At 46.4% G+C, this 26457-nt stretch overlaps 1 protein-coding gene across 1 annotated transcript in view; it reads right to left on the bottom strand.

Moving 5' to 3' along the window:
* The window catches only part of LOC126251374 (transient receptor potential-gamma protein-like), a 586511-nt gene that overhangs the window by 174460 nt on the left and 385594 nt on the right, over positions 1 to 26457 (bottom strand). The window contains exons 10-12 of the mRNA XM_049951758.1: positions 23968 to 24103; positions 21509 to 21704; positions 15391 to 15585 (exon numbers count right to left, since the gene is read on the bottom strand). Coding sequence (XP_049807715.1) covers positions 15391 to 15585; positions 21509 to 21704; positions 23968 to 24103 — 527 coding nt within the window. The remainder of the gene's footprint in view (positions 1 to 15390; positions 15586 to 21508; positions 21705 to 23967; positions 24104 to 26457) is intronic.

Genomic DNA, 26457 nt, shown 5'->3' with positions numbered 1-26457 from the left:
GATGCCAACTGCCCTTTCAAGCAGTCCTTTGGCAGAAAAGCAGTGTGGGTGAAATTTCAGTCTCGCTGCCGCATTAATGACATTCCTGCCGAACAGAAGGAAGGTAACTGACGCACTGGAAAAGGAGGAAACAATCAAAGGAGAATTCCGATTAATAAATGGATTATTGTATAAAAGGGACCATGACCCAGTGTGGCGCACATGGCTGCTCGTCGTCCCAGCCCATCTACAGCCAGATATCGTGAAGTGTTTCCGTGATGCTTCAACATCCGGTCACCTGGGATTCGTGAAGACTTCAGACAGAACCAGATGCAGGTATCACTGGCCGAGTCCCGCCGGTGCGTTATACACAACGTGAGCCACTGTAAGGAACGCACGTGCTACAGTTATCTGCAGAGCAGCCGTTAGCAATCGCACCTGCAGCAGCACCATTCCACCGAACTGGAATCACACCTCGTGGCAATGTTCCCAAAATCGACAAAGGCACACCTATCTCACCTGCCATACCGACTGCTGAAGCTCTGAAAATTGTTAAGTTCCTTGTAGTAGACATGGCTCGTCGTATAAAAGTTTTCTCGTCGAAACTAGTATCTGAGTTTTCATGTCGCGGCATCACCCACAGTATGGCAACTGCCTACCATTCACAGACGAATGGCCGCACAGAACGTTTTAATAACGCGTTGCAGATATGCTCTCAATGTACTCTGAAGTCGCACAGAGAGGTTTGCACACAACAGTGCGTATCGTCACATTCGCTTAAAACACAGCGAAATAAGATATCACACTCTTATACCATTCTTTATGCTGCACGATTAAGAGACAATGGATACACAGTTCTCGTTTCAACAGGACAACACTCAGAAATGCCTTCACTGGAAGTGCGAGAATCGGAATAGTTACTGAAGCGCTACTTTCGGCCGTATCGTATCCTTCGTTGCCCGTCAGACGTCAAATTTGACGTCGAGGATGATGACCCTTCATAAGGGAGACAAAAATGCAGCGTCGTCGTCCGTGTCCTCCATATGAATCCCTGCTACAGTCTGGAGCCGCAGACAGACGATGGGAGGTTCAGCGAAACTGAAAACCCACCCGACGATTGCGAAGTTTCGACAAAACACTCATCATAGTGAACAGGATATGACAACACGACCAGAACGCGACAGTCGGCCAGTGCCGTCATACAGAAGACTATCCGCCAGATCTAGCTAGATCCAGTGTGATCTTTTTTTTTTTTTTTTTTTTTTTTTTTTGGTTATCAGTCTACTGACTGGTTTGATGCGGCCCGCCACGAATTCCTTTCCTGTGCTAACCTCTTCATCTCAGAGTAGCACTTGCAACCTACGTCCTCAATTATTTGCTTGACGTATTCCAATCTCTGTCTTCCTCTACAGTTTTTGCCCTCTACAGCTCCCTCTAGTACCATGGAAGTCATTCCCTCATGTCTTAGCAGATGTCCTATCATCCTGTCCCTTCTCCTTATCAGTGTTTTCCACATATTCCTTTCCTCTCCGATTCTGCGTAGAACATCCTCATTCCTTACCTTATCAGTCCACCTAATTTTCAACATTCGTCTATAGCAGCACATCTCAAATGCTTCGATTCTCTTCTGTTCCGGTTTTCCCACAGACCATGTTTCACTACCATACAATGCTGTACTCCACACGTACATCCTCAGAAATTTCTTCCTCAAATTAAGACCGGTATTTGATATTAGTAGACTTCTCTTGGTCAGAAATGCCTTTTTTGCCATAGCGAGTCTGCTTTTGATGTCCTCCTTGCTCTGTCCGTCATTGGTTATTTTACTGCCTAGGTAGCAAAATTCCTTAACTTCATTGACATCGTGACCATCAATCCTGATGTTAAGTTTCTCGCTGTTCTCATTTCTACTACTTCTCATTACCTTCGTCTTTCTCCGATTTACTCTCAAACCATACTGTGTACTCATTAGACTGTTCATTCCGTTCAGCAGATCATTTAATTCTTCTTCACTTTCACTCAGGATAGAAATGTCATCAGCGAATCGTATCATTGATATCCTTTCACCTTGTATTTTAATTCCACTCTTGAACCTTTCTTTTATTTCCATCATTGCTTCCTCGATGTACAGATTGAAGAGTAGGGGCGAAAGGGTACAGCCTTGTCTTACACCCTTCTTAATACGAGCACTTCGTTCTTGATCGTCCACTCTTATTATTCCCTCTTGGTTGTTGTACATATTGTATAAGACCCGTCTCTCCCTATAGCTTACCCCTACTTTTTTCAGAATCTCGAACAGCTTGCACCGTTTTATATTGTCGAACGCTTTTTCCACGTCGACAAATCCTATGAAAGTGTCTTGATTTTTCTTTAGCCTTGCTTCCATTATTAGCCGTAACGTCAGAATTGCCTCTCTCGTCCCTTTACTTTTCCTAAAGCCAAACTGATCGTCACCTAGCGCATTCTCAATTTTCTTTTCCATTCTTCTGTATATTATTCTTGTTAGCAGCTTCGATGCATGAGCTGTTAAGCTGATTGTGCGATAATTCTCGCACTTGTCAGCTCTTGCCGTCTTCGGAATTGTGTGGATGATGCTTTTCCGAAAGTCAAATGGTATATCGCCAGACTCATATATTCTACACACCAACGTGAATAGTCGTTTTGTTGCCACTTCCCCCAACGATTTTAGAAATTATGATGGAATGTTGTCTATCCCTTCTGCCTTATTTGACCGTAAGTCCTCCAAAGCTCTTTTAAATTCCGATTCTAATACTGGATCCCCTATCTCTTCTAAATCGACTCCTGTTTCTTCTTCTATCACATCCGACAAATCTTCACCCTCATAGAGGCTTTCAATGTATTCTTTCCACCTATCTGCTCTCTCCTCTGCATTTAACAGTGGAATTCCCGTTGCACTCTTAATGTTACCACCGTTGCTTTTAATGTCACCAAAGGTTGTTTTGACTTTCCTGTATGCTGAGTCTGTCCTTCCGACAATCGTATCTTTTTCGATGTCTTCACATTTTTCCTGCAGCCATTTCGTCTTAGCTTCCCTGCACTTCCTATTTATTTCATTCCTCAGCGACTTGTATTTCTGTATTCCTGATTTTCCCGCAACATGTTTGTACTTCCTCCTTTCATCAATCAACTGAAGTACACTCCTGGAAATGGAAAAAAGAACACATTGACACCGGTGTGTCAGACCCACCATACTTGCTCCGGACACTGCAAGAGGGCTGTACAAGCAATGATCACACGCACGGCACAGCGGACACACCAGGAACCGCGGTGTTGGGCGTCGAATGGCGCTAGCTGCGCAGCATTTGTGCACCGCCGCCGTCAGTGTCAGCCAGTTTGCCGTGGCATACGGAGCTCCATCGCAGTCTTTAACACTGGTAGCATGCCGCGACAGCGTGCACGTGAACCGTATGTGCAGTTGACGGACTTTGAGCGAGGGCGTATAGTGGGCATGCGGGAGGCCGGGTGGACGTACCGCCGAATTGCTCAACACGTGGGGCGTGAGGTCTCCACAGTACATCGATGTTGTCGCCAGTCGTCGGCGGAAGGTGCACGTGCCCGTCGACCTGGGACCGGACCGCAGCGACGCACGGATGCACGCCAAGACCGTAGGATCCTACGCAGTGCCGTAGGGGACCGCACCGCCACTTCCCAGCAAATTAGGGACACTGTTGCTCCTGGGGTATCGGCGAGGACCATTCGCAACCGTCTCCATGAAGCTGGGCTACGGTCCCGCACACCGTTAGGCCGTCTTCCGCTCACGCCCCAACATCGTGCAGCCCGCCTCCAGTGGTGTCGCGACAGGCGTGAATGGAGGGACGAATGGAGACGTGTCGTCTTCAGCGATGAGAGTCGCTTCTGCCTTGGTGCCAATGATGGTCGTATGCGTGTTTGGCGCCGTGCAGGTGGGCGCCACAATCAGGACTGCATACGACCGAGGCACACAGGGCCAACACCCGGCATCATGGTGTGGGGAGCGATCTCCTACACTGGCCGTACACCACTGGTGATCGTCGAGGGGACACTGAATAGTGCACGGTACATCCAAACCGTCATCGAACCCATCGTTCTACCATTCCTAGACCGGCAAGGGAACTTGCTGTTCCAACAGGACAATGCACGTCCGCATGTATCCCGTGCCACCCAACGTGCTCTAGAAGGTGTAAGTCAACTACTCTGGCCAGCAAGATCTCCGGATCTGTCCCCCATTGAGCATGTTTGGGACTGGATGAAGCGTCGTCTCACGCGGTCTGCACGTCCAGCACGAACGCTGGTCCAACTGAGGAGCCAGGTGGAAATGGCATGGCAAGCCGTTCCACAGGACTACATCCAGCATCTCTACGATCGTCTCCATGGGAGAATAGCAGCCTGCATTGCTGCGAAAGGTGGATATACACTGTACTAGTGCCGACATTGTGCATGCTCTGTTGCCTGTGTCTATGTGCCTGTGGTTCTGTCAGTGTGATCATGTGATGTATCTGACCCCGGGAATGTGTCAATAAAGTTTCCCCTTCCTGGGACAATGAATTCACGGTGTTCTTATTTCAATTTCCAGGAGTGTATTTCTTCTGTTACGCATGGTTTCTTCGCAGCTACCTTATTTGTACCTATGTTTTCCTTCCCAACTTCTGTGATGGCCCTTTTTAGAGATGTCCATTCCTCTTCAACTGTACTGCCTACTGCGCTATTCCTTATTGCTGTATCTATGGCGTTAGAGAACTTCAAACGTATCTCGTCATTCCTTAGTACTTCGGTATCCCACTTCTTTGCGTATTGATTCTTCCTGACTAGTCGGCTCTAATGAGAACTTCTGAAACAGCTGGTCTCTGTTCAACATCTACACGTGAGCCACCGTACAGGACGTAGTGGAGGATGCGCTGACCCTCTGTTAGTCATTTCTTTCGCTGTTTAACTCGGGAGGGATAAACTACTGTTTACTTGCATCCGTATGACCACTGATTTCTCGCATCTTACCTTAGTGATCCTTAGGTGAAATATGTGTTGGCAGCAGTAGAATCGTTCTGCAGTCGAATTCCGGTTCTCTAAATTTTCTCAATAGTATTCCCCGAAAAGAGCGTCGCGTTCGCTCCATGAATTCCTATTTGAGTTACCGAAGCAGCTCCACAACACTGCGTGTTGTTCGAACCTACCGGGAACAAATATAGCAGGCCGCTTCTGAATTGCTTCGATATCTTCCTTTAATCCGACCTGGTGCGTATCCGAAACACTCGAGGAGTACTCCAGAACACGTCGCACTAGCGTCCACATTACAAATGAATCACACATTACCAGAATTCAACAAAAACTGGAAATCGACCATGCGCCTTGTCCACCACAATCCTCATATGCTCGTTCCACGTCATATCACTTTGCAGCGTCACGCCTCGCTATTTAAACGACGTGACTGTGTCAACCAGCACATTGCTAATGCTGTATCTGAATAGTATTGCTTTGTTCTCCCTACTCATCCACATTAAAGTATATTTTTCTCAAGTTACAGCTAGTTTCCTTTCATCACACCAACTAGAAATTTTGTCTAATTCATCTTGTATGTTCCTACAGTCACACAACTTGGACACCTTGCCGTACACCACAGGGTCATCAGCAACCACCGACTGCTGCCCATCCTGTGTCGGATCATTTATGTGTACAGAAAATAGCAGCGGTCCTATCGCCCTTCCCTGGGGCAGGCTTGACGATATCCTCGTCTCTGATGAACATTCGTCGTCGAAGACAACGAAGACAACATAGTTAGTTACATTACTTAAGAAGTCTTCGAGCCACTCATATACCTGAGAACTTACTCCATATGCTCGTACCTCCGTTAACGGCCTGTAGTGGGACAACGTGTCAATAATTTTTCGCAGATCTAGAAATATGGACTGTTGCTCATCAGTAGCTCGTCTTACAGTACGAGGTGTGGCTAGAAAAAAACCGGACTAGTACTGGTGAAACAATAAAACGAATGCAATAAGGCTGAAAGTCGCGTGGCCTGTCACGTGACTCTCGCTCCGCCTGCTGCTCGAGTTTCATCTGCCTCCTGCACTCAGTCTGCCCGTGGCGTCTGTTTTAAGTAGTTGACGTTTTGTCTGTGCGTCGGAAAATGTTGAGTGTACAGAAAGAACAGCGTGTTAACATCAAATTTTGTTTCAAACTAGGAAAATCTGCAAGTGAAACGTTTGTAATGTTACAACAAGTGTACGGCGATGATTGTTTATCGCGAACACAAGTGTTTGAGTGGTTTAAACGATTTAAAGATGGCCGCGAAGACACCAGTGATGACACTCGCACTGGCAGACCATTGTCAGCAAAAACTGATGCAAACATTGAAAAAATCGGTAAACTTGTTCGACAAGATCGCCGTTTAACAATCAGAGCAGTGTCTGAGTTAACAGGAGTTGACAAGGAAAGAGTTAGGCAGATTCTTCATGAAAGTTTCAACATGAACAAAGTGTGTTCAAAAATGGTTCCAAAGTGTCTCACAATTGAACAGAAGGAACGCCGAAGAATGATTTGTTCTGACATCCTGGAAAACATTGAAAGTGATCCCACCTTCTTACAAAATGTTATTACTTGCGATGAATCGTGGTTTTTTACTTACGATCCCGAAACTAAACGCCAATCGATGCATTGGAAAACTCCTGGTTCTCCACGACAAAAAAAAAAAAAAAAAAAAAAAAAAAAAAAAAAAAAAAAAAAGCACGGATGTCAAAATCGAAATTCAAGGCAATGATGATTGTTTTTTTTTGACATCAAAGGGATTGTGCACATTGATTGGGTACCAGAGGGACAAACAGTGAATCAGCATTACTACATTAGCGTCCTGGCTACCCTACGTGAGCGAGTACGGAGAAAACGGAACGATTTGTGGAGAAAAAAGTCATGGATCCTTCACCAAGACAATGCCCCAGCTCACAGTGCGTTGTCAGTGAAGACGTTTTTGGCAAAACACAACATTCCCATCTTAGATCATCCACCCTACTCACCTGATTTGGCACCCTGTGACTTTTTTCTTTTCCCTAAAGTCAAGTCAGCTTTGAAAGGAACTAGATTTGAGACTGTTGAAGCAGTAAAAGAAAAAGCGACGGAAGTAATGTATGGACTTACCGAAAATGATCTGCAGCATTGCTATGAACAGTGGAAAATTCGTATGGAGCGGTGTAGATACCGAGGAGGAGAGTACATTGAAGGAGATAACATGAAATTGTAAATAATTGTAAAGAAATGTTTTTTCCAGCATCAGTCCGGTTTTTTTCTAGCCGCACCTCGTATGTGAGAAAATGGTAAGCTGAGTTTCGCACGAGAGATGCTTTCTAAAACAGTGCTTATTGCTGGACGTACGGTTTTGGGTCTCTAGTATACGTATTATATTCGAACTCTGAATATCTTCAATCATTGTGCACCACACCGTTATTGGGGATAGTGGTCTGTCAGTTCTCTTAGCCTCGTATACAGGAGTCACCTGCGCCTTTTCAAGTCACTTGCGACTGTGCTCTAGACGAGAGATCCGCGACAAGTGCTTGTCGTGTGAGGGGTCCGTGCCGCGGAGCACCCTCACTGAAACCGCCCTCGCCACCTACTTGTCTTCTGTTGTTTCAGTTGTTTCTCTATACCAGAGGCACTGCGCGACGGTCAAGCGACGGTGTGTTTGTCCGATAGGCCGGCGTGATCGATTTATTAAACGCGAAATTTCAAGCTTCCATCCGAGACTGGCCAACGAGTGACTGGATGGAAGACTTAGGCCTGCTTAGCGATTATGCATAGGACCAGAATTTTCTCGGGTTCTCGGCCAGAACTTTTGCTGAAATATGACGGCGGTATTTGTTGCATGCTTCGTACATACATATTTTCACAGACGCAAGAATCTCTACTAACCTTTACCTGGCTTCATTTGCGCGTTCTCTTCTCAACCGATAGTGCACGAGGGTTTGCTTCTTTAGCATTTTCCGATTTTCGTTATTAAACTAGGTGGGTCTCTTCCGTCCTTAATCCACTTATTAGGCACATTATTTTTCAGAGAACGAAACCCCATATGTTTAAACTCTGCCTACATTTCCTCTACGTCCATCACAGTGGAACTAAACAATGTCAGTTCTGTGTCTAAGTGTGCTGCCAACAACCACCCGTGACATAACGCTTTTGTTTAACTGTGTGTTACTTCCAAATTACAGTTGGTTTCCTCTGCCTAAGCACTTTGTGTATAACTCTACAGTTGACGCTGGTACACTCAGATGATACCTCTGGCGGAAATTAAGGCCTCCGTTTGTGACACCGTGACAACATGTATTGCGAGAAACGATAGCGTACGTCTTCTCTCACACTGCTGTTGTAGGAGCCCTTTTCTAAGCCACGTGAGATGAATTTTTTAGGTTTCTGTGTTAGCCGTATTTATTTTTTCTTGGCGGGCTGTGGTGTCATGCAGTTCTGTATTATTTAGGTTATTACAACGGTTGTGTTGCACGATGATTGCGTTGTGCAGCAGTAGCGGCGTTCGCTAACGTTTGCCTGTCGACTCGCTTTCCAGGCCGCTTCGCAGCTTTTTGTGACATTACTCGGCCGCTGTTAGTCGTTTGACTGCGGAAGTCGCCGAGCTGTCGACTGTATTCCGCTGAAAGTGGTCATGCAAATAATTCTGTGTGTACGTTTGTCAGTGGAAAAGAGGGGCTGTATGTTTGTTGTGTGTTTGCGTGCGTTTAAGCGTCTACTGCGTACTGTTTAATGATGCGATGTGTCGAATAGCGTAATCCGTTTTATCATCGCTCAGTTTTTCGCTGTATGTAATTACTTTATGGATGCGGCTGCTCTCTTCTGTTGTTGTTACTGCTTTGTTTCAATATTTGGAAGTTTGGTTATAAGCCTTTTGGACAGAAGCGCGTACTAACAGGCTGTGTAACAATACCCCATTCTCGGAACACAGGAGTAAGGAATAGGACAGATGTGGCCATGCACCACTAGGAGTATAATGAAAACAAGTTAACTGATCTGAAGAAAACTGGATAAGAAGAGATGACGACGGAAAATGGACAGAAGATGGATAGATGGAAATAAAAATGAGGAACGCTGAGAAAGCGTTACCAGTGGAATAGAGGCAGAGATTTGCTGTTGTACGAGCGGGAATATACCGGGAGGAAGAAGTTTTAATACGCTCTCGAATACAGCGTGATATAAATATCTGTATAAGGTTGCAGGGTAGTCAGCTCTACAAGCATATGGCAGAATTGGAGAAAGATAGAGAAAAATATAAAGGGTAAAGGGAAAAAAATTGAGCAAGCTGTTTGTTATTTCAAAATTAATTGGCAGAAATGTTAATACATTTGTCGCTATGTGAGAGAAGATGGTCAATATCTTCACGGAAAAATGTTTGCTGTTGTCTACGGAATCTCGAGTGCACCTGTTCGTTCGAAGCAAAACGACGGCCACGAACGTCTTTGTTCACGGCTCGAATCACAGGGAGACTCAGCTGCTCCTACTAGCGCTGACGTTTTATCCAACACGCCGTGTTGTAGCTGGCCTTCATAAACCACGCGCGAGATTTTTATATTCTCTCGCTCACTAAGCGCAAACTACTATAGTTCAGTTCTTTTATCTTGGCGGCTCGCGCATGCCCGCCTAGACGCGGGAGATTGCTGCGTTGCCAGTTGCAAACGACCCACGCGCCAAGAGAAGCAGCGCCATAGTATAGTATAGTTCGCAAACTTACGTTTAGGGGGGAGCGCGCAGTTCATGAAGTAAAGCCACCACGGCCGCATTAACCCTTTCGCTGCTACAAAGACGTGCTCTCTGCATTCCGCGCTGTGGGCGATTTTGTCACTGCACTGCTCGCCTGTGCAGACACACTGTGTTCCGACTGCTTTGACACTCTTTATCATTCGATTCCACAAAAACTATTTGGCTCAAAATAAGATTCTTGACTGATACCTTCCCCCCATAAATGACTTAATTTTGTTTCGATGTTCAACGCAGTTATTACGCAGCATTAAATATAGTAAACCATTGCACGAAATTTTGAAGAGTTTGCAGAGGTAAAGTCCAAGAGTATACTTTCCGGATGGTCGATTTTAGTTGCCGCAATGTTGAGAATGAAATGTGGACAAGATACCTATATATTTCATTTAATTTAAGTACCACATAAGTGTCGTATGTAATATTGAGAAATATTCCACCTTTCGCGACTGTAACAAAAGTTTTACTTACACTGGGCACGTTTGGCTTTATTTTAAAGCACTTCAATCAATCAAAAGGAAGTAGACAAAATACATGAAACAAAACTGTGGACTTACAAAAACATTAGGACTTGAATATCCCGTCTGTCAGTGAAGTGCTCAGAGCTATGTCAAATATAATTTTGTGTGTGGCACACACAAACAGCATTTATTTGCTAAAACACTGATGAGCCAACACAAACGTTGAATATTGTGCTACCGCAGCACAAAACTACGAAAGGTGACTTGGCAATGAAGGACAGAAAATAAAGTCCTCTTATGATGCTTCAAAAGAGAGAAACGCGTCTGGTCTAAATAAGTAGCTTATTACAGTTGCAGAAGAGGGATATATTTCAATAATATTGGTAAAACTGCGACTGTGGAACAAAAACAAGAAATAGAACATGAATACCATTGTGTATGTGCCATACCTTTCACTGATGGAAGTGCTTTAAAATACAGCCAAACGCGCCCTGTATAAATAAAACTTTTATTACAGTCGCGAAAGACGGAATATTTCTCAATATTACATACGACACCTATATGGTACTTAAATTAAATGAGATATTGTTATACAGTAAATATTATATGAAATTTAGGTATCTCGTCCACATTTCATTCTCAACATTGTGGCAACTAAAATTGACCATACGGAAAGTATACGCTATGGACTTTTACCTCTGCAAACTCTTCAAAATTTCGTGCAATGGTTTACTACATTTAATGCTGCACATCAAAACAAAATTAAGTCATTTATGGGGGGAAGGTATCAGTCAAGAAGACGTGTAAAAATCAAATTTTTTGGCCAAATAGTTTTTGTGAAATCGAATGATATACACTCTTGGTATGACTATGAATTACTTACGCTTCGTCGAAGTACAATAGGAAATAAACAATTACCGCTGTTCTTTATTGCGAAAAAGCAGTTCGTGAGATTGAAACAAACACCTTTCCTTGCTATCGCCTGAATTAGAAGTCTTATTGCTTGTTTGGTTTAATTAATTAATAGAATATGAAGCGATTGGTATAAAGAATGCTTTTTCCAAACTTTCTATAAAAGAAAGTCTGCTATCAAGACATTGCTTTTGTTCTATTACTTTATTTATGACTGAACGTTTCTAAAACTGAAGACACACGTCTGTGCTCTGCACTGCAGTCGAGATCTGGCAACGTCGTTCTCTGTTCATTGGCTGACTGTGTTTTGTGAAGTCAGATGCGCAGAACGAACCTAATCTCGGCCGCCAAGATATATGACGCGCACTTTAGTCCTACAGAAAAACTGAGTAAGACCTGTTTGTAGGAAATTTAACGGAGCTAAAGTCTGTAATGAGATACGTTTCCGGTAGAGGGAGTAAGTTTCGAGTTATTCAAGAAAAATGAACAAAAGTTATCCCCAAACGCACTCCTGCACCCATACTTAGCCCCCACTGGTGAGGAAGTGCCACGAACAACACTCTAAAAATTCCGACTGATGAGGGGTAAGAGTGGGGTGGAGTTGCGTTTGAAGGTAACTTTTGTACGTTTTTCTTTAATAACTATAAAACCGTGGCCTGCAGCGTAAACTTACGCCAGTACAAAATCTTAACTACACTACATTTCCTACAAAAAGGTCCTATTAATTTTTTTCTGCGCGCAGCGAACGAGGGAATATGAATACCTCGAGCGTGGCTTATGAAGGCCAGCTGTAACATTGAGGAGTGCGTAAAACGACAGTAGTAGGGGCAGCTGAACCGACCTGTGTATGGAACTCGCATGGGGGGAAATCGGGACTGTATGGAGTGTAAGCGCCTGCCAGTGAAACTTCAGCAGCGTACTATTTATTTATCGTACGGCTTACAGAATTATATTTTAAATGGAAATACAATTAAAATGATGTGAATCAGTACAAGCATATATATAACAAAGAAACATTGAGAAGAGGCAGTAGATAAAAGAGGCTGATCGCAGTTGGATGTCTAAAGACTCCAACCAGATAATTAATTTGTGCAGGTGTTCTACGAAGTCTTTCAAGGCACCGACGAACTTTATGTTGGACAGTCGTGCAAAATGTCCTCCAGACTTTGTTCCTGTGTTACGCACTCGCGTTGGTCATCGTCGATGACTCCCCGTTTGTGTGGTGACGGCGTATCCAGTTCTGATACGGCTGAGGGAGCGCCATAGTTTTCCTGGACCTGTTGGATGGTCAGACCTCTTCCACCCAACTTCTTATCACTATGGAAGGACGTCCACTGATTTCTCCATTCCGTTCTTAGACTGTAGCTTTCTGGGGCGAATTAGCTAATGTTTACTAGATTAGTTCTCTAGATTTTAATCGAATGCTTGGTAAGATTTTCATTATTTCACGAACAGCTACGCGTCTGGATCGTCTGAATGTCATCCAGTCACGTGTTACTGCTTGTTGTCGTCGGAGAGGCAGCGTTGGCGTAACAACTATGGCAAGATGTGTGCGGGCGTTTTGTTGCGAGGTCGTTTCGACTACGCTGCACAAGTTTCGCTGAGAAGCCCTTCCATACCGTTTCGATCCCTTTCCATATTTTTGGAGCCCTTAAGAAATTCGTCGCCGTCGATTTGTTTCGGACGAAGAGGTGTGCGCTTGGTTACAATCATGCAACCGTAGGCAACCACATACATTTGTGCATAAGGCATTAACCATCTTGTCTCACGGATGAATGAATTAACAGTTATGGCTATTACTTTTGAAATAATGAACAGTTCACCTACGGTTTCTCCATGTGAGTCGTTGTCATTTGCCTGAGCCTTACACACAGGCACAGCCAAGATGCCGTAAGTATCAGAATTTGAATTTCATCTACGGAATGGTTGCAGGTGCTGAGAAGTCGATGGACTAAGAACCCGATGTAGGTCACAGCGTGTGTGAAAATCATGTCGCTTGAAATTTTCGAGGTCGCTTATTTATTCGTGTAAGCATCATTGTGTATGCCTCATGAGGCACCGAGTGAGGAAGGGTGACTGCATTAGTTGACGGAGCCAGAGTCACACAGACGGAACGAAGAGTTTTACACCATGAAGCTCCAGTCTGACATTTATCAAATTCTGTGGCAATATGGGTAGGAAAAGGCCAAACTTTTACACGAACTGCTGTCCACGAGCAACGTTAGTGCGAAGCTCGATCCTCGCGAGCATGAGCTCACTCTGTTATTCTCTGTGGCACGGGAGCAAAATGCCTGCAAATGTCATTTAGAGGAATTTATTGCCATTGCTGAAACACGGCTAATGTAGACTACTGGCTGGAAGCTGACAAGAAAGTGTTCGTCTCCTCATCGCATCCCAGACCTGCTCTGTGGATGACAAATCAGGCAAGTGGCCAGGCCAGTCAAGAGCCGCGCATTCCTCGAGGTGTTTGTGGCGTGAGATGTTGCATTATCCTACTGGGAAATGCCATCTGGTACCCTTGTCATGAAAGGTATGCTAACTGGGTTTGCCATTCTTGTCACATACCGGTGAGCATTCAGCCTCGCTTCAGCAGTTACCAAATTCCTGGTGCCATATCCAATAACTCCCCGTACCGTGATTCCACGAGTTGTAGAGGTACGGGTCTCGACAGTCCTGCGACCTTTCAGCAAGTCATCTGTGGACACGTTGGCGAAGACCTGACCACCACAACCAGAAGCGAGACTCATTGCTGAACATCACACAATGCCACTCAATGTCTCAGTTAAGTCGAGACTGCAAGTTTCTGTGGTATGGTGTCAGCGGTATACGACGTTTGGTAATTTGATATCTCAACGCTGTTTCCACTAATTTATTCCCGAGCGTTCGTGGTGACTCCGTCCGCATTTCAGCTGTTCCCATCTCTTGTTGTTGGAGGCAGTCTAACAATCTCTGGTTTTCTCGTGGTGTACTATATCTGGAAGGATCTGAGCCTACCTTTCTTAACATACGATTGTTCTGAGTCCATCTCATCAGAACTGGTTCTACAGTCACTGCACTACAGCGAACTGTCTCTGCGATCTGTCGGTGTGATGTTCCCATGTCCCTTACGCCAATGATTTCATCTTTTTCAGACTTTGACAAATGATAGCAAAATGTACATTCACGTTGTCTAGCCATGCTGTTTTGCAATGTCCGAACAAACAAACACCTTCTGAACAGGCCTCGAAAGCCCAAGGGTACCGACCAATGGCCATGTCATCCTCAGCCCACAGGCAGATACGGAGGGGCTCGTGGTCAGCACACCGCTCTCCCAGCCGCTGTCGAGTAGCTCCTCCATTGGCCTCAGGAGGGCTGACAGCACCCCACTTGCCAACAATACGCAGCAGACCCAGACAGTGACCCATCCGAGCGCTAACCGAGCTCAGAGCACTTAACTTCAGAGATCTGACGGGAATCGACGTAACCACTGCAGCAAGGCCGTTGCATACCTGAAAAGTTCCAGTGGTTTTGGACACAGCCAGTAGCCGTCGTGCACTCACACCATACATCGTCTGTGGCAGTGGCTTTCTTCTGCATCGAAAATATTATTGTATATGGAAGATGTCTTAATAAACATATCCCACAGCCTGGGAAGTACTGGAGTGTCAGGTCTGAAGTGTTCGGTCAAGCTGTTCATTTTGTATCACTTACCGTTGACATCTGTATAGAAATGATCAACCACTAACCTGAAATGATGGAGAAGCGTGCGTATGTAGGTGTTTTCATGGCACAGATTTGCCCAGAAACATGCTTGTAAGTTCTATACTCTCCTTAACTGTTTGACAGCCATTGTCCACTATTTTGGACCACTGTGAGGGAATGTGGTAAAGATTGTAACTAACTGTTAAGCTAGTTTTATAATTTGATGATTCATATTTTGTTAATTAAAGTAACATGTAAAAAGTTTAAATAATATTCGTTCCACGACAATCAGATACGGTTCCTAACAATCTTGTAAGAATTACTCGATCAGAGTCGTATGAACACTCAGCCACCGACGTGTCCCCAACATGTACAAGTGCAACGGGGGGACGGTGATCTAAAGTGACAGCAACAACTGACGAGCAAACTATGTCTACACTGAAGTAGGCTGCGACGAAAATTCACTTCACTGGATAGCAAGGCGTAGTGGATATCAGTAGCTGGACTACACCAGATCACGTCTCTCACAAATGATTACAAAATGACATCATTTTGAGAGAAGTCACTGAGACCACTACATAAGAACCTGCAGTTGATGCAGCCACTGTGCAGTACTCACCCGGATGGTGCGCATGTGCTCCTTCTTGGCGGCGCGGGAGTGCCCGCAGAGGCGGCGCTGCACCCACTGGACGAAGTACCAGACGCTCTTGGGGGTGGGCACGATGTTGAAGGGCGGCGGCACGGTGCCGCCCTCTTCGAAGTACGAGATCCACAGCTTACTCCGCGCGAACTTCCACTCCACGTCGGCCCGCTCCTGGCAAACGAGGGCGCACACGGCGCACCGCAAGTGTCAATGGGGCTCCAGGCTTAGACGGGCCACAGGTAGGGGACAGGACGGAGGGGGGAGGCGAGGAGGACACTGCAGCGGTGGTGGTCCCGGCACAGGCAGCGAGGGACGCTAACAGAGACAATGTGAGCAGAGGGACAACCAGTAGAAGGAAGGCAATGGAAACAGTGTGAAGCACGAAAAGGAGTAATGGTAGTGGGAAGGTCAGGAGGACAAGTGGTACAAGGAGGACACGCTGACAGTGGGGAGTCAGGTGGCGGGTGGTGGGAGACAAGAAGATAGGACAGGGAGATGTTCGAGGGAGAGGACACAGTGTCAGTGGCATTTCATGTGGCACTAAGGGCAGCCAAATGTAGCGTGAAACTCCAGCAGGGCATGCTACAGGGGTTAGCACGAGGGTGAGGTGGGAGGGGGGGGGGGCAGCAAGGAGGTGCGCGAGTTAATGGCAGGAGGGACAGCGAACGTGGCCTGATAGCTGAGCCCTGTGTAGAGCCAGTCACAGTGGCTCCCATCAGTGTACTGTAGGCACTGTGCTCAAACACGTGTCATATGCCTTCTTCATAAACCACTCATCGTACGAAAGGCCAGGCTTACACGAACGTTAGGATGACGCTTTCTTCACAGGTACGAACTTCCACCTCTGTTTACGCACTTTTTGACACAAGGCAACTGAGAGGTGGAAATATTCCTATCTCACATTTCAGTACTGTTTGGTCAGTAATATGAAATATTGAATTAAAGGATGTATGTCACACATGCCTATATAGAAAACAAAAACAATTTGGGAACTGAAGAGGCATGTCTTGAGTAGTATCCATTGTTTTCAAATAAATGGCACAGCAGTGCTTACGTATGAATGTTGTAACTCTAAATTTTCGATTATTTCAATATGGCAGTGAAGCTATTTGATAAGCTCATACAGAAGATAAACGACACAAAGATAAGGATAAGACTATGTACCCGACCAGTGAAAATGTTTACTGTCACTGTGGGATCATAAAATCTAACTCAGTCTTTCTGACAATGTTCTAAACAAATTTTATGTTGTACTGCATAATTTTATTCGCTACTACATAGTGTACCGTGTTGCAATCTCATATGTTGATAACAATGAATCACATAGTGAAATTGGAATGATATACGACTATAATTTAACAATTGACTGGAGTTCTATTACAGGCCACTGCCCACTGTGCTTCATTAACACAGCTGTGCTCCAGCTGTGGTGTGGGGAGCAGCAGTACGCCTCATTCCGAGCGACTCCGCAGTCACACTGGCGTCATGTAATGTTGCACCTCAGTAACAGGGTGGTGGCGGTCACCAGTGGTAGGCTACTGGCGCTACACCGTGCCACACCGATGTGCGCAGCTCGTCGTTAAGGGGCTGCCGTCAGCAAATGCGATATACTGGCACCACACTGTGCTGTACGACGGTGCTCCTCACTGCTAGAGAGGCCACCGTTACCAGTTACCTGTTGCGGCACACCTCCTTATCGGGAGGACACCGTCACAGTCGGTGTCGCTGGAGCCGTCCGACACTGTGCCATTGTACAACTCATTACTTGGGAGGCCACCAGAACACTGGTGGTGAGTCACTGGCGCCAAGTCACACTGCATCACGGTGTGCTTCAACGATTGGCAGGTGGCCATCGTGCCACATTACTAGCCTCATTGTACGGTCGTAATGACCAGGTAAAACCCCCAAGCATTATGTATTCTCATTTGTGAAGCACTGACCTACAAAATTGGCATGCTGGTGTCATTTAGATGGAACACGTTAAATGTCGATTTTATGACTAGTTCGTAAGGTTAGCAGTTAAGCAGCTGAATCGGCAAAAGTCGAATACAGTGTAACGCCAGGCAGCTCGGAAGGGCGCCGTGCCATTAGAAGTACGGTACTGCCCGACACAAAATGGCGTGCAGTGTGCAGCAGATGTCAGAGCTAGCACCAGGATGAAGTTGCAGCAACATCAAACAGCAGTGGGCAGGTTGGCATGAGCAGGGAGACAGGGACAGGGGTTAGGGGATAGTGAGCAAGAGGAAGGGGGAGGGGACAGGGCGAGAGGGCAGGGCAGGGGGTGGCGGCAGTGATGCAGGGCAGAGGCAGGGCCAGGGGCAGAGGCAGTGGGGCAGCAGAAGAAGGTGGTAAGGAGCAGGGAGCAGGAGCAATGGTATCTGGGACGGGACGCGGGGCCTCGGGCAGGGGCGAGAGTAGGGGGCAGGGACAGAGGCAGTAGAACAGGGGTAGTGGGGAGGGGGTCAGGGGGATAGACGCAGGACGACGGGAGCGGGGTGCAGGGACACAGTAGCCGGTGTGAGGGGAAGTGAGCAGGGGGCGGGGTCAGGCAGAGGGGCAGAGGTAGTAGAAAGGGGGCAGGTGTAGCAGCAGGCTGGCAGAGGTAGGGGAAAGAAGTCAGGGGGCAGGGGCGAGGGCAGGGCGCAGACACAGGGGGTACAGGCAGTAGGACAGAGGTACGGGGAAGGGAGCAGGGGGAAGCAGGCAAGGTGCAGGGTGAGAAACAGAGGGGCAGTGGTAGGGGGAAGGGGGCAGTTGGAGAGGCAGGGTGGCAGAGGTAGGGGACAGAAACAGGGGGCAGGTGGCAAGGGCACAGGGCAGAGGCAGGGGCCTGAGGTAGGGGCAGTGGGGGAGTAGGCAGGGGGGTAGAAGCAGAGGGAAGGGGAAGGGGCAGGGGGAAGCGGGCAAGGTGCAGGGTGAGAAACAGAGGGGCAGTGGTAGGGGGAAGGGGGCAGTTGGAGAGGCAGGGTGGCAGAGGTAGGGGACAGAATCAGGGGGCAAGTGGCAAGGGCACATGGCAGAGGCAGGGGCCTGAGGTAGGGGCAGTGGGGGAGTAGGCAGTGGGGTAGAGGCAGAGGGAGGGGGAAGGGGCAGGGGGAAGCGGGCAAGGTGCAGGGTGAGAAACAGAGGGGCAGTGGTAGGGGGAAGGGGGCAGTTGGAGAGGCAGGGTGGCAGAGGTAGGGGACAGAATCAGGGGGCAAGTGGCAAGGGCACATGGCAGAGGCAGGGGCCTGAGGTAGGGGCAGTGGGGGAGGAGGCAGTGGGGTAGAGGCAGAGGGAGGGGGAAGGGGCAGGGGGAAGCGGGCAAGGTGCAGGGTGAGAAACAGAGGGGCAGTGGTAGGGGGAAGGGGGCAGTTGGAGAGGCAGGGTGGCAGAGGTAGGGGACAGAATCAGGGGGCAAGTGGCAAGGGCACATGGCAGAGGCAGGGGCCTGAGGTAGGGGCAGTGGGGGAGTAGGCAGTGGGGTAGAGGCAGAGGGAGGGGGAAGGGGCAGGGGGCAGGGCAGGAGGTGGGTGACAGGGTGCAGCTGAGGAAATGGGGTAGGGAAGGGCTGAGGGAGCAGGGGCAGGGGCAGGGGCAGGGGCAGGGGCAGGGCAGGGGTGCTATTCATAAAGGAACGTTTGCTATCCTTGCATTTAACTATTCACATTACGTACATTAACATCAAACTTCAAGCAGGGCAGAAAAGCGCCATTGTGAAACTACAGACGTGAAATGGAAATTAAAGTCTAATTAAAATTAGACTGTGTGCTAAATGGCTTGGTCCTTACCTGCATTGTGATGTATTAGGGGAGGGACAACTGTAATGGTGGTAATTCCGTTCCAGGAGGTAGTTGCAGTTTAACAGCTGAAGCCTACACGCATGCAGTACTTCTAAGCTGCAGCTAGCGAGTATGCAAACGATTGCATCAACTGTTATGCCACTAAGACCAATAATCTGCCAAGTCCATGCGTTGGATACTGAATTAGAAAATCAGCACACGAACAACTGAGACAGGCGCTTCTAATGGACGATCACGCAGCTCAGCACGTGACAACAAACTGAGGCGGCCGCTCACTATAGTGAAGGTGTGGCTCGCCCGGCAGTTAGAGTGGGAATGCACGAGGACCGAGTTATTCTGTGTGACCTCTGACTGCTGGCTGACACTTGACTTGGCACCTCGGAAGCGACTTCCTCCAATCACAGAGTGCTCTCTGCGTCATCCTCCAACTGTCCAACATTGCTAATATTGTCACAGGGAGCACCAGTTCAGTTCCGCATATCCACGATGACGCGCTTCCTCCCTCAGGTTATATGGCCATTGTTTCTCCATTCGGCGTCTACTACTCTGCTCCGGCCTTAGTATAGAATTACCTTACTCCACCATGTAGCCTATGTGCTACAGTGAAACTCTCCAGAGACTACGTGCCACTACATTCGTTGGCTTTTTGCATGCTACAACTGCAGCGCTTTTTCCCATGCTACTAATTTACCCACATACCTGTCTTGTTACTAAAGGGGTTCACAAAGTAAAAACTCTCACAGAAGACAACTTACAGCCTGTTTCACAAGATGCATGCGGATTTGCACCCATGGCATCTCAGGAACATCTCACCTATCTCGAGACATTATGTAAGCGGACGGATATCCACCCTCAAAACAGATTTATCAAGCGAAATAAATCATTAATTAAACCCATTATCTACTTATTTAAGTTATTTAACTAACTCTTTAACGGAAAATTGTGTGCCCCTATTAATTTTTTGTCACGAACCATGTGAGCCGAAAAATGTGTAAACTGGCTATGGAAAATAATGGATACAAGTGCTCCCCTGGCCTGCATATAACGTGTTCAGGATGTGGCCGTTCAGTAACTTCTTCATTACAGACCTGCAGCAGTTACCAGGACTGCATGGATGGAGACTCCCAATGATAGTATCCAGATTCTGATTGTATTTTTGGAACAATATTTAGCCCCTAAGTGCACCACATGAGGAAACATGCACTCTTGTGTTATTATCATTATTGGTGCACAGTCATGTTCCTAGCGTGTGCTACAAGTTCATATCAACCACATGTATCTATTCTGATGTTATTTTCATTTTTATCATTATATAATGCTAATAATGTCTTTCGTTTATCTCTTAACTACTAATTGTTACTGCCAACTTCCCTGGTTATATTTACTTCAGTAGTATTACATAGCTCCATATGACAGTTTTTAATTGTCATAGCTACTAATTAAAGTGCCATAATTGGCCAATTATGCACAATGCATTTAATGTACAGAAAGCAAGAATAAAACACAACACACATACAATGACAAAAGAAGGGAAAAAGTAAACAGCACCACACCTGAACAAAAAATTTTCCCAATTTAGTTGGTATTGAGACACTACGATCTGCTTAAGAAACAAAATCATTCTTGCAGATAACCAAATGAGACACGGAACACTTGTTGTTTTTGCCTTATTTCGAAGGTCCACGGTATTTGTGTAAAGTTCTTCATCACAGCCTGGTGAAGCTAATACGAACTTGTCCGATTCCTCTGATCGAGTGCACGAAATGAGGAGGACCTTCTGTTGCTGACATAATAGGCAAACATGTTATACGAGCGAAACTGTCAGGAAACTGTATTGCAGACCTGACACATCGCTCTCCCTCAAATCAGTTTCACGATGTAACCAATTGTCAATGTCCGAGACACTGATAACTCAAAGGAAAGGCGACCTTCGGTATGTATTCCCCAGACTGAAAATCACTAAAGTGCACTTAGTACATCGCCGACGACCCACTGTCCCTGTGAACTGCTAGCGCTGTGAGAGCTGCCGTCACGCCCACACTCCACCGCTGTCCCGAGGGACCTGCGTGCCGAGCACCGCACCGCACCGCACGTCTACTGTGTCGGACCAGATCCACTGCAGACACCTGGCGAGTGCTGTGCCGTGCGCTTTGTGTTCAGGCGTGTGCGTGCCACATTCCACTGGCTAGCAGTGAGAAGCAGCTGCAGACTGAAGAAGAGAGGGGGAGGGGGATAGAGAGAGAGAGAGAGAGAGAGAGAGACAGAGAGAGAGAGGTGAGGCTCAAACATAGTGCGGGACTTACAGAACTTACGGAAATGAGCTGGTAGGAGTGGTTCATCATGGCGATGAGCAGGTTGAGCAGCACCACGATGTTGATGACGGAGTACGTGCCGAACATGAGCATCCCCCAGAAGCGCGTGAAGCTCTTGATGCCGGCCAGCTCGAAGTTGTCGAGGTCAACTAGGCCAAACACGGCCCAGAAAAGCGTTTGCGTCGTCTCGAACAGGCTGCGGGCACACCACAGCCAGGCTTACGAGTACAATTGAGCACGTTGCACAGCCAATTTGGTATACGTAGATACTGCTGTAAATGGTTAAAGTCAGAGTGGTGAGTGACGTGTAGAATTGACACCAAAGTACAACAGGGATTGTGTCCCATTCCCGTTAGGGCTGTGGCCATGAGAAATAAAAGTCAGAGGTTATTTTCACAAAACCACTGTATTCAAAACAGTCTCCCCCTGAATTAATACACACGTGAAATCGTTTTAGAAGTTTTGAAACAATCACTATAGTCCTTTTTTGGAATTGCATTTAGTATTTCAGTGCAGTTTTCTTGTATGTCATTAATTGTGTCATAATGGTGTACTTCCATTGCCAACTTCAATTTGGGGAACAACCAGAAGTCAGTTGGTGCCAAATTCGGCGAATACTGTGGGTGATCCAGGGCTGTGATCCATTAGCTGGCCAAAAACTGGTGCACAATCTTCGTTTTGTGTGCTGGGTGCCGTCATGGAAGAGCAACCAGGAGCACGTCTGCTCTGGGTATTCGGGTCGAATTAGACGAAGTCTGGCCCACAAACGCTGGAGGCCTCAAAGAACTTGATGTGGCCTCACTGCACCACTGCCATTTTCCAACGAGTGTGACACATACTGTTGCCTTCGCGTCCAGGATGGCTGCTGCAGCAATGTCAACGCCTTCATTTTGAAACTCTAAGGTTCGTAACGCCACAGCTCGTTACGTGATAGCATTGCAGTTTGGAATTTCACACAAGCCGTCCTAACTGGACTGGGACACACAATGTAACGTTGTCACCACATGACCGTGTTACCAGTCCTGTCAGGGTATACCAGTAACATCCCATTGTTTAAAGAATCCAACTCCCACGTATAAAACTTTTTAGTCGTTTTGATGCAGCTCAATGTTTACTTTGTCGTATCTCCTGAACTATAAGCTGTGCGATTATATAATTTCGCAGCCCATTCAGTGGTTTGCGTGGATACTTCCTGCAAAATGTGTTACGAATTGTGCCAGTAGTAAAGAAATAACAAATTAAGACATCATGTCTGATGCTGGAGTTTTACTTACAAACAACGAAAATATGATAAGCGATAGATATTTTCCTTTCATTTATTTGAAGGAGGCATGAGCGAGAAAAAGTTTTGAAAAAGTTTCAGATTATGTGTTAAGTTTTTTCGAAGGCTCTGAATACTCTCATTCTCATACACTGGATGAATACAACCTGCGTAAATTGCGCGCTGTGAGCTATGCCGTCCAAGATACATACACAGCTGCTAACTTTAATTCTAGACTTATTATGTTAAATCTTTAACATAAGATTATACCTCTTAGTGAGTAGATTAAGACAGCATTTTAAATTTTTAAATTTGGTCAATAGTTATGTGAAATACTGAAAATCAAAATAGTTGTTGCTCCTGGAAGCCGTTAGGTTGGCAACCTGCAAAAGGGACCAGGTGACCGTTTTGGACGTTTAGTGATATAGATAATGGGTGTGCACAACGCCAGATGGCCATTGAGCACTGTAGGACCACAGATATCACGGTGTGCGCGCCTCAACCAATAATAACAGTGGCCCGAACAGACTGAAACGAGCGTTGTTGTCGGTCTACATGTCGCTAGCTGGTGGGACAGTTCAATGTCGGGGTAGGTGGGCGTTCAGATGCAACAGGCGACCGTGTTGGAGTGCATAGGAGTGTGAAGAAAACCACATATGTCGTCAGTGGTCTGATGAACTGTCTGGGTACCTACGAGAAAGGAGGATTGGCAAGAACGCCTTCGCTTCTGCTCTCGGCGTACGGACACGTGTGTAATGCTCAGTGCAGCAACCTGCGCCACACTGCACGATCTGTCGAAGTCCAGCAGCAGGCGCCATCCTACGTGTAGGCTGCAGGAGGTAGCTGCTGCATTGCCACTGGCGACGTACCCGCGAGAGCTGCGCCACATCTGTAAGGCAGCAGCAACTGCTCACTAATGGCGTCGCGCCTTTGGGAGCGAAGAATCTCGATGCAGCACGACTCCCGATTGCCATCACCTACAATTACAGCGGACCCGATTACAGGTGGGGACCGATGACCTCAGCAGTTTGGTCCCATACGAACTTACCACCAGTTGCAGGTGATAAACTTGCCATTGTTTAGGCCAGAAGCGCTGGTGTTATCCATAGCGTTATGTTGAGCAGAACACACACACACACACACACACACACACACACACAAGTGGAGTGTGCATATAGGGGAGATACGAGTTACTCACTTGGCGAACCGGCGCCAAACCACGCAGGCGTCGGGATCCTTGGGGTCCATGGAGCCTGGGGGAGGGGATGTGGCTGTTCCATTGGGGCAGCGCTGCTTCTCCATGTCCGCGTAGTACCACAGCAACTGGTTCAGCCCTGCAGCACACACATCCATTACTAGCTACAATCCACAAACATATCAAGCGCTGTTTACCCGTGCCTGTGGAGTATCACAGCAGCTGCTTCAGTCTCGTGGCAGACAAATCTACCACTACCTACAACCCACAAAAATATGAAGGCGTGGGACAGCGCTGCTTCTCGATGATGACCAGATGGTTGAGCCCTGCAACAGACAGACCTACAACCTCTTAGCATATCAAGGCACAAGGCAGCATTGTCTACCCATGGCCACGCCCACATTATCAGTGCCTGATGGAGATCTTTCCACCAGACATTCACAGATCGTAGAAACCAGGAAGTAAAATCTTAGGCGTAGTCTCAACAGCGTCGAGCTAGACTACTTCCCTAGTGATTCCCAGTCTCGAATGTCTTCTGCAGTCACCAGTCAATCTCAGAAATTGTCACATACAACTCTGATGTTGTTAATAATCTAGAAAAGCGTTTTTTGCCCAACGTACTTGAGGAAATTGAATTCCTGAACTACTTAAATTTTATCCAAATGAAAGGAGTAGATACGTAGAATCCGTTTCTGTTTGGTAGTTGCTGGTTAGTAGGGTACCACTGCAGGTTCGGGCACAGATGAAGATGATACCTCAGTGTCAAGTTAAGACTTGAGGGAACTCTACCCCACACCTAATGCAACTTGGTATCTTCAGGTCAACAAAGGGAACCCTCTGCCCCCATCCGCCACGGAAACCCACGTCTCGGGCAATTGTGTGACGTCTTGGGAAATTGTGTGAGGTTCAGGATGCAACCTAATACTCTGTCACGTCTCTCAGTAAATTGCAGTTGGTTCTGGGACCAGACACAGGTTACACTCCCTGCTCTGATCTTGGCCAATAAGTAGCCGCAAAACCTCTCATCTTTCCCTGTTTCTTTTGTCTCTACATCGATAGTAAAACATTTAAATTGGCGAGTTTTCGCCCCGCCCCCCTCGACCTCCAATTCCACCGCAGTCACTAGAGCAGTTGCGTGAGTTTCGTCGTTCATGGTCCGTATACTGTAGCAGAAGGATCATTAGTTTCATACTTAAAAACGGTGGCAAATATAAAAGTTATTTGCGATGTGAGACACATTCTCATTACAGGGTGTGACTGAATTCCTACAAATGAATTACAGTAGGTCATGGCATATTCTGCGAAAAATAGCGATAAATATTAACATAATTTAAGATATAAGACACACTGACTTTACGGTATGTGATTATATTGCTATAAATTAATGTCGTTTTGACATTTTCTGTAAGCCATCCCACCTCTCAATGTAATTTGCTATAATTTAACCGATTTTCTCCTACAACTCACGTTTCCATTGTCAGATATACATAAATATATGACTTTACATGTTTAAAAATTACCACAGCACATGATTTTAACAAAATACTTTGATATCTAGCTTTAAACAATGTACGAAACGCATTATTTAACAATAAATACAATCCTGTTTGTACCTTCCGCAAACACACTAACATATAATCATACCGCTCTGTTGCTAAGAATTGGTAGAAGTGACACATACAGATAGATAGGACTATAACTCCCTGACGTGGTATCGAAACAAGCACCTTCTGATAAATAGTCAATGACAGCTATCAGCGCTGCTGTGGCTGGGATCAGTTAATAGTCAAGTATCGGTCTGTTCTGTGCAGCAACACAGCAAGATAAGTGCAGACGTGCCGCACATTGCAGTGTGAATATTGTGTGCGTTTCCATATCATCCGTCAGCGTGCGTCTGTGATGAGAGAGTAGCATGTCGGAGGCATTTTCTGCTCTAGTAACGATTAGAGGCTACAGCTGAACGTATAGAACAGAGACAGTATTCGTTTCCGCTAAAACACACATGCTCATAACTTTATGTTTATAACGCATTGCATTGGAAATGTAAGAATAATTTTGCAGTTGCTACTGTAGCTAGTGTTTTATTACGTTTTATATGAGGGATCGCTGGAAATTGGTCACGTGGTCATGACGTCGCTTCAGGTTATGACTCCTGAAATTAGAACACATACCTACACTACTGATAAAATCGAATGACGTGATTGGTTGGCTGGTGACGTCACCGCCAACCATATGTCGGAGATCCTGCCACTCTAATACTAGAAAGACAAAACAATATGTGTGCGATCCCACTGTGCTATGCTACTGACAAAAATCCACCGAAATTATACATAAAATTACTCATCCGAGAGGATCTCAAACTCAAATTATTTATCACATGCATGAGCCATTTCGTGATATGATTCCGATTTCTAATTTTTCTTCTGTGTATCATTCTTGGTGTGTTATGCAAAACATACAACAGGTTACAAGACGGAAATTGCACTCATGGAG

Source organism: Schistocerca nitens, chromosome 4 (genome assembly GCF_023898315.1).
Source record: "Schistocerca nitens isolate TAMUIC-IGC-003100 chromosome 4, iqSchNite1.1, whole genome shotgun sequence".
Lineage (NCBI taxonomy): Eukaryota > Metazoa > Arthropoda > Insecta > Orthoptera > Acrididae > Schistocerca > Schistocerca nitens.
The sequence above is the reverse complement of the archived record's forward strand: the minus strand, read 5'-3'. Positions and strand labels throughout refer to the sequence as shown.